The sequence below is a fragment of the Aethalodelphis obliquidens genome, unplaced genomic scaffold, assembly GCF_003676395.1.
Source record: "Aethalodelphis obliquidens isolate GAN/ISIS:26980383/991018 unplaced genomic scaffold, ASM367639v1 scaffold69, whole genome shotgun sequence".
Classification (NCBI taxonomy): Eukaryota; Metazoa; Chordata; class Mammalia; order Artiodactyla; family Delphinidae; genus Aethalodelphis; species Aethalodelphis obliquidens.
In genome coordinates, this window is record NW_020838013.1 from 6,325,580 (window position 1) to 6,334,248 (window position 8,669).

An 8,669-nucleotide genomic window follows, 5' to 3' on the forward strand; every position below is an offset into this window, starting at 1 on the left:
AGACATCGTCCCATATTTAAGGCATCTGAAACAATCTGGTTTGTTACTATGTGAAAACCGTAAATACAGAAAGGCCACAAATCCCAGCTCCTTACCCCCGCCCCCCGCCCCACTCCCAACCCTACGCAGTCAGCACCGAGATCTCTGAGCATCGCTCAGTACTCCTGGAGTCTAGCGCACGGTTTAAAATTTTTTAAAAACATTTTTACGGCCTGGCCTGAACAGCAGTTTGAGATGTAAGGTCCTGTCTTAAGTGGCTTCTTTCTCCTAGGCCTCAGTTTAAGAATAGTATTTTAAGTAGATGATTTGCATTCGAACAAAGAGTTTTAAAAAGGAATGTGAAAGACAAAAAACTCCAATCAGATTTTTCCAGTCTTGCTGTCTGTAGACTCCCATAAAGTTAATTCGGGAGACAGTTCAGAAACATCTTAGGAGAGTATTAAAAGTCTTGAGGAAACATTCGGAGCATTTCTGGTAGCAAGCTAAGGTCATTTTGTATAAACTCGAAAAAGTCATTCATTAAAATTCAATGTTTACCATCACCTCGGAACTTTTTTTAAACCTCACCGACCCTGCCTCTTCCATCTTTGCTTCCACGACAGGGGTTACATTTGTAAAATATATAAAGAAAAATATAAGGTTACTTGGTGACCATATAGTGTACTCTCACAGCTGTCTGCAAATATTTTCACCATGATTATCCTTACTAAAAGTAAATCACGGGGTAAAGATAGCTCAAACGTGACAAGGTTCGAATGGGGCACACCAACGCTATCCGCGATCCTTTTTGGCTACATATGGAAAAAAAAAAAGCCACTTGGGATGGCAAACTCCTACACCCGGCCTGAGCTTTCTCCAGATTTTGCCAGATGAGTGGTTTAAGGGCTTTCGAGGTAGATGTTAAATCTACTTTATCAGGAATGCAACGGAGAGAAGCAGTGACTCCCTCCACGCAAACTGCCTTAAGTGTTTTTGTACAACGACAAGGACATTTCACCTAAAATGAACGGCTAGTTCTAGCCCGAAGCTTCCCAAACACAGGGAAGTGTGTGTGGTTTTTGGTTTTTTTAAATATATACATGTGTACGCTATTACTTATCAGAAGTCTCCACTATCACAGACTTTCACCCCTCGGGTTCTGGCCGTGGTTGTAAATCCCCCCAATCTTGTCCATTTCCAGGCTTCCAGGGCCATATCAATTCCTCTCCGACGGATTTTACAAAATTGCTTTGTTTCTGCCTTTTCCCCCACGGCCACAGAGAAACACGGGCTGTGGTGGATCCAAAAAAAGGAAAACAGGAGTTTATAAAGTTGCCCACGGGTCTCCCCCATCTGGTAGGTCGAGGAAGATTGACTGCAGCAAAGTTCAAAGGTCACTCCTGGCAGATCTAAAAACAGAGTGGCAGTGGTGGCCTCGACAGTGCGCTTTCTGTACCCGAAGTAAACCGATATGTCCTGAGGAATATCTTCAGGACACAAAGGGAGTGGGGCGCTGCAGGATGCTAGGAATGAAGCCAAACCTGGGAGCTTCCTTAACTGGATTCTAGAGCCCCAGGAAACCTTTCCAGACAGAGAGATGCTCACCACCAAACCGCAGGGGACAGTGTAAAGCAGGGCTGATGTCACAGACTGATGTCACCGGTTTTTAATACACGGAATAGCAGCCGTCGCTTGTGACAACTTTTTGACAAGTTAAGTCAACCCAGTGGAAGGGTCTCTACTGTTTTACCAGAAAAGTCAGGGTTTGGTGGGATTTTTTGTTTGTTTTTTTTCGGAAAAATACAAAACACATCCACAGAGCCATAAATAATCTGGTGGCAATATATACACATTTAAATAATTAATTTAAATATCTTACACCTACTCTTGAGTTAAACTGTCCATTCGAAGAAAGTGCACCAAGGTGGCCCTTGGCACTCCCCTCCTGGGGGCTCTGAGGGTCACAGCCTGGGGAGGAAATGGGTGACCTTCATGGTGGGTGACACCCGGTTCCCCTTCTTGGTCTTCCCGTTCTTACTCAGGGCGATGAACATGCCGGGGTACCTGTAGCACTCGTAGGCGTTGTAGTTGTTGGGGAGGAGTATCTCTTTGAACTTGCACTCATCGGTGAAGAAAGGCTGGCGGGGAAGGAGAAGCGGTGTCAGGTGGAGCCGTCTCTGGGCCAAGGGACCCCTGTGGGCGGTGGTCAGGGAGTCCTTTCTCTCCCCGTCCCACCCTGGCTGCCAGGCCTCTCCTGGGAAGTCAGGGTGCCAAGACCTTCACAGGGTGATTAGAGGGACCTGGCCAGCCCGCAGCAGCTGCTGCTCCAGACACCTGCCCAGCACCTGGCAGCCAGAAAATTTCATCACCACTGTGTCCACCCTGAAGACTGCAGTCCTGCCCACGGGGACCCCCCACCAGGGACTACAGTGAGGGGCTCCCAATGACACCCTTTGACCGACTGGCGGGTGCCCACTCAAGGATGGCAGGAACGCTGTCCCTGTCTTGGGGCTGTGCCTCTCGTTTGGGCTGGCCCGGGGTCAGCCGCACTGCCTTAGGGCCTTGGAGGGGGGTGTCTCCAGTACTGTGACCCCACCGCAGTTCCACATCCCGGCGTCGGGTGGCCTGGAAGCGTCGCGATCCTGCCCGGCTGCTCGGCCGGGCCCCGCGGTACTCACCGAGCCGTAGAGTTTGCCTCTGCTGCTCATGGCCACGAAGAACCGGCCGGCCACGCCGAAGATGCTCACCACTCCCCGCTCCACGGGCGAGAGCTCCAGCAGGCCTGGGGGCGGGGCGCGGGTCATTCCCGGGCACGGGACCCTCGGCCCTCGCCGCCCGACCTGGCCCCCTCCTCTGCCTGCGCGCCTCCGGGACGCCCACTTCTGGGCTGGAGGTGAGTGTAAAGGACCCGGGTCCCCGGCGCAGGTCGCTCCCGAAGGGCCCCCGGAGCCCAGCGGGCTCGCCCTCAGGGTCGGCCCAGCGACGGCCGCGCCCAGTCCTGGACGGTAGGAGAGCGGTGGCCCCGGCGGCCCCCGAGGCCGGCCCCAACACGAGCGCGCGTCCCGGGCTCCCGCAGGTGCCGGTGGCTGCGCCGCGCTCCCAGTGCCCACGGGCGAAGGCGCTGGAATTCGTCACCCGGAGCCCGGACTTCTGAAGGCGGGGAGGCGGGGCTCGGCCGCCCGGTTGCGCAAAGCCGGTCGCTGCTGCGACTCCAGGAGCCGAGCGCGTTTGCGTCCGCGGCGTCCCCACGCCAGAGGGACCGGAACCCGAGTCCGCCCCGGCTCCCAGAGCCTGCGGGCAGGTGTCAGCCGAGATCTTCGGGTGCGAGTTGGAAGGGGCGGCCGCTGCCCCGGGGCCCCGACCCTTCCCGCCCGCCCCGCCCCACTCACTGTCACTCGTGTCCGCGTGCACGCCGCCGATGCGGCCGTCTGGGAGCACCTGGAGGTGGAAGCCGATGCCCACGTTGCAGTAGAGCCTCCGCAGCCTCTTGATGCCCAGCAGGTAGTCCCCGGCGCCGCTCTGGACGGCAGCCTCCTTGGGCTGCGCGGCCACCGGCAGGCGCGCCAGCGAGCGCGCCACCAGGCTCTCCCAGCGACGCTCCAGCTCGGCCTCCAACGTGCCGTTGGGTGCGGTGGGCGCGGCGGCGCCCCCTCGGCCGGCCCAGGGCGCCAGCACGGCCAGCAGCACCGCCGCGAGCAGCGCTGCCGCGGCCGCCCCGGGCCCCGCCATCCCCGCCCTCGGGCCGTGCGTCCGTGGGTGGATCGCTGCGCCCGGGAAGCCGGGGGCCGAGCTGCGCCTGTGGGGGCTTTGCGGGAGTGCACGGCCTGGGCCGGGGCAGGGAGTGCACGGCCGGGGAAGAAGCCGGAGGCGAGCGACGGAGCCCCCAGGCGCCGGGAGCTACCCGGGCTGCATGGAGAGGTTGGCAGTGGCGGAAGGACGCACGGCCGGGACTGGGACCCTGCGGAGCGGTGCGCGCCTCCCTGCGCGCTGGGCCGGCCCGGGCCGAGCCGCTATATATAGCAGATCGCCCCCCCACCACTCCCGCAGGGGGCCGTTTGCGTTCGCCTGGGCGCCCGGGGCGCTGTGGCGCTCGCGGCTGGTCGCAGGCCGCCTGCCAATCAGGGCTGGGGGAGGGGAGGAGGCCGGGGACCAGCGCCGCGAGTGCCACCTGGAGGGTCCCCGGCCCCCACCCCTGGCTTCGCTGGGCCCTTGGACCTCTTGGTCCCGACCCTCGCGTCTCCTCCACTCTCGTCTTGCAGCCAAAGTTTTGCTTCTTGCACTTTGTCCCTGCCTGTCCCGTCTCCGCGGGGCCCCTTCTCCGCCTCTGTTCCAGCGGCCTGGGTGCCGCCCTCACCTGGTACCCTCAGCTCAGAGAAGTCACTCCTTGCACTGTGCCTTTCAGGGACTCCCCGGAGCCTGTTCCTTCGCTGGGACCCTGTGGACCCACCCGGGAATGAGGGGCGGGTAAGTGCTGTGAAGCACCAGCAGCGCCTGAGCCTGGAAGGAAGAACCCAGAGCTACAGGGCGGAGGGAGGCAAGGGCCGGGGTTTGGCCACCTGCGCTCTGGCTGGTTCAGGGATGGAGCTGTGTGTACCTGGCGGAGGCATCACCTGAGCAGGGGGCCTGAGTGGGCGGTGCTAAGAGAAGACGGGGGTGAGCTGGTGCACCCTGGGAGGCCATGGCACTGCACCCCCTACACACACACCCGTGCAAGGACAGGGGCCAGGGCCATAGGGGACACCCTTTGTCCTCCTCCCCTTTAATTCTGCAGCAGGAATATTCAAGTGCTGTAGTCAGAAGCCAACCTAGCAGGGACCCAGGCCAGGCTTTCGGAAGGCTCCCTTCCCCCACCTGCTGTCCCCACCTCCCTCTGTGCCCATTATGGCCTGATGGGGGCGGGGTCCAGCTAGATGCTGGCTCACCTAGGTGTGAAAATCCCTGTTCTCAGTTGTACCTGAGGGGCCTTGCTGTCACCTCCCAGCAGGTCCACCCAGCCACCGCTGCAGGGGGCCCGGAGCCCACCCTACCCCCTGTGGTCACCAGCACCTGTGACCAGAGGCATCATCCCCAGGCCTTTTCAGCCTCCCCACCTCCCACACCATTCCTGCCTGAGGAGCCCTTGGACCGACCTCTGAACCCTGCTGGGGCTCATTCAGACCACAGAGGGGACCTAGGAGGTTGGAGGTCTCTGGCTTGAGGCCAGAAAGGGGGCCCCCAGGGCTCAGTGAGTGCCCCCGGCCGGACCGGCACCGGGTGTCTCCAGACGTCTCGGTGAGAGCCTTGGCTCCCTCTGGGCCTGCAGCGGGACCAAGCAGTGGCCGTCCAGGCCGAGCCTTCCTGGGAGGCCGGGTACCGGCTCAGGGCTGCAGCCACGGCTATGAGGTCAGCTCTGCAGCTGCTTGGACCCCGGGCCCCCCACCCCCATGGGGCACAGGAGACCAGAGCCTGCCCCAGCCTTGCGCCTCGCTCTCTGTGTGGCCTGGGCGAGTCCTGCCACCTCTGGGCCCCTAAACCCCCATTTGCAAAACTGCTTGGAAGGCGGGCTCCCCTCCTTCAGTCCGCGTCCATGTGGGCACCTCCTCTGGGGCAGTGGGACCCAGGCCCTCTGAGGTCTCCCCCCAGCTCCTGGCAGGGTGTGACCCCTCTCTTCCCAGCAACCCCACAGAGAGCTCCCTTTCCATCTCTCCTGTTTGCTGGCAAGTTCAGTGAAGCACCCTGTGCTGGTTCATCTCCCAGAACTGCCGTCCCACCCTCACGGCAGGTGTTCTCAGTGACTGTCCTTTGAAGGGCTGGCAGCCAGCAGGGGTGTTAGGAGCTGAGCCCTGGTTCCCCCTTCACCCTGACTCACGGTGGGTCCCTGAGCCCGTCAGGCCTGGGCTTCCTCAACTGTCCAAAGCAGCCAGCAGAAGCCATGAGGGTTAATCCGCCAGGATTGCAGGCGGAGGATATAACAGGATGGTTATTTCCACCTGACTCCTGCCCTGGCCCCCTCCTCGCCTCCCCCGCATCTCCCAGATGCTCCCCATCGGCCACTGTCCTCAGGGTCTTGTTTCCGTCTCTCCAACCTCCGCACTGGAAGATGATGACTGCTCCCCACTCAGGTTTCCCCTCAAATATCAGCCTCTCGGGAGACCTGCCGCGACCCCCACCCCCAAGGCGGTCTCCTCTGCCCAGTGCATCTGGTTGTTGCTTCTTCTCAGCCCTTAAGGAATCTTCCTGTACCTGCTGACCCCCGCTTCCCCTAGAAATAGTCCCTGATGCACCTGAAGAGCCTAGTTTACCAAGAACCTGGGGTGCAGGGCAGCCTGCGGAGCGGAGCTTCTGGGCCCTGTGGCCCCTGCTGCAGCGTCACATTGGGGGTCCATCTCTGTTGCTCAGTTTAGCTTCTGATCATGCTCAGTTTCTCCATCTGTAAAATGGGCATGACAGTTACCCCTTTCAGGGGTCGCCAACCTCGACAACAGGGTGTGGGCCGTAGGAAAAGGCTGAATACAGTCAGACCCCAGCCTCCTTGCGCCCGGCTAACAGTCCATACCCAGAGCGTGTGAAATAAGCAACCCACATTTTTATCCTACGGGAGGCCCTACATCGCAACACCAGCCGTGACTGGAGGGGTGAAGTGTCAGATGGGAACAAAGGCTCAGAACTGAAACCGGCCAGTCCCTGCCTACAATTTTCTCGTGACCTTTTTTTTTTTTTTTATTTTTTTTTTTGTGACCTTTTTTAACCTACAGAAAAATTGCAATGTCATTACCCTCTTGGTTTCTTCTCCTTTGAAAGAGTGACAGAGCTTCTCAGAACAACCAGCCCAGCTGTTAAGAACCTACTTGGCTTCATAGTAATAATAATAATAAAAAGTGCAGCATAAAAATTCAATTCTAGTTCTTAGGGTGGAGTGACAGGGCTCAGCCTGGGGCAGGGCTCCCAGGCTGCAAACTTTGCAAATGGCTCAACTGTTTTCTTGTTGAACTTCCTTTTCTTGGCCTTAGTGAGAAGACCCTCACAACGGCCTCAAGGAGAAGGGTAAGGCCGGTGGTAGAGACATGTCTACACGGGCTGCAGCAACCCAAGAAACACAATTTCTTTTAGAACCTCCAAAAGAAAGGGGGGATTAAGACAATCTTTTAAAGCTTTTAAAAATTGTGGTTAGGACTTCCCTGGTGGCACAGTGGTTAAGAATCCACCTGCCTATGCAGGGAATACGGGTTTGAGCCCTGGTCCAGGAAGATCCCACATGCCGTGGAGCAACAAAGCTTGTGCGCCACAACTACTGAGCCTGCGCTCTAGAGCCCATGCCACAACTACTGAGCCCGTGAGCCACAACTACTGAGTCCATGTTCCACAACTACTGAAGCCCTCACTCTTAGAGCCCATGCTCCGCAACAAGAGAAGCCACTGCAATGGGAAACCCACGCACCACAACAAAGAGTGGCCCCCGCTCGCCGCCACTAGAGAAAAGCCCGCGCGGAGCAACGAAAACCCAACGCAATCAAAACTAAATAAATTAATTTAAAAAAAAAAAAAAGAAGAACCACATGTGTGTGACCACCACCATCGTCCACCTCCAGAACTTTTTCTTCTTCCCAAACGGAAACTCTGTTCATCAAACAGTAATTCACCGTTCTCCTGTCTCCATGAGTTTGATTCCTCCAGGGCCCTCCCGTAGGTAGAGTCGCACAGTTTGTCCTTTTCTGTCCGGCTTATTTCACTGAGCATCGTGTCCTCAAGGTTTATCCACGTTGTCGCCTGTGTCAGGATTTCCTTCCTTTTGAAAGCTGACCAGTATTCCATTGTATGAATGGAGCACGTTTAGTTTATCCATTCTTCTGTCGATGGACACGTGGGCTGTTTCAACCTTCTGGCTACTGTCAATCGTGCAGCTCAGAGCACAGGTATGCAAATACCTGCTCCAGATCTTGCTTTCACTTCTTTTGGGTGTAGACGCAGAAGTGGAATTGCTGGATCACATGGTGATTCCACGCCGCACAGCTTGCGGGGATCTTAGTTCCCCGACCAGGGATCAAACCTGGGCAATGGCAGTGAAAGCACCGAGTCCTAACCACTGGACTGCCAGGGAATTCCCTGTTGGTTTTTTTTTTTTTTTTTGATAGGGTTTTTAAAAATTTTTATTTTATTGAAGTCTAGTGTTGTTACAGTGTTGTGTTGATTTCTGCTGTAGAGCAAAGCGATTCGGTTATACACATATAGCCTTTTTTTTTTTTTTGGTCACCTTGATCACGGAGCATCAAGGGGATGGGATTCGGAGGTGGCTCTGTGCCCACCTGATCCCCCTCTTTGTTTCTCTTCTGTCTCCTCTTCAACCCTGGGCTAGCCCAGCCAGGTCTGAGTGACAGGCACGGGGCCAGTTTTTACAGCTGGAACTCAACAGAGCAACTCACCAGGCAGACACGTGCGTGTGCAGGTCTCTGCACATATTAGAGCCTCGAGCCTGGGGAAGTGGTCTTCTGGGGGAATTAAATGAGGTGATAGGTGTTGAGCACTTAGCACAGGCTGACGCACGCCCACCGAGCATCACACAAAGTCTTAGTGGGTTGATAGGAGCGCGGGGCAGGGTGCCAGGTGCCCGGGGCGCAGCCCAGCCCTGCCCTCACCCGCGTCCCCTGGGCAGTTTGCTTAGCTCCTTGGCATCCAGTGTCCACGTTCACATGGTCGTGGAGAGAATCGGAGGA

The 8,669-nt window shown here is 57.4% G+C and overlaps 1 protein-coding gene across 1 annotated transcript; it reads right to left on the minus strand.

Moving 5' to 3' along the window:
* Positions 1-1,940: 1,940 nt before the first annotated feature.
* FGF4 (fibroblast growth factor 4) lies at positions 1,941-3,708 on the minus strand. Its single transcript, XM_027090794.1, has 3 exons — positions 3,369-3,708; positions 2,658-2,761; positions 1,941-2,117 (listed from the first exon to the last, which is right to left on the minus strand). The coding sequence occupies exons 1-3, from the start codon at positions 3,706-3,708 to the stop codon at positions 1,941-1,943; spliced, it is 621 nt and encodes a 206-aa protein (XP_026946595.1).
* Positions 3,709-8,669: the final 4,961 nt, after the last annotated feature.

What these genes read in the sequence shown, in the direction of transcription:
- FGF4 (XM_027090794.1), bottom strand. Translation starts at nt 3,708, where the DNA reads ATGGCGGGGCCCGGGGCGGCCGCGGCAGCGCTGCTCGCGGCGGTGCTG. An exon ending in GCACGCGGACACGAGTGACA is followed by an intron (nt 2,762 to 3,368) that starts GTGAGTGGGGCG and finishes CCCCGCCCCCAG; the next exon opens with GCCTGCTGGAGCTCTCGCCC. An exon ending in GAGGCAAACTCTACGGCTCG is followed by an intron (nt 2,118 to 2,657) that starts GTGAGTACCGCG and finishes CTTCCCCGCCAG; the next exon opens with CCTTTCTTCACCGATGAGTG.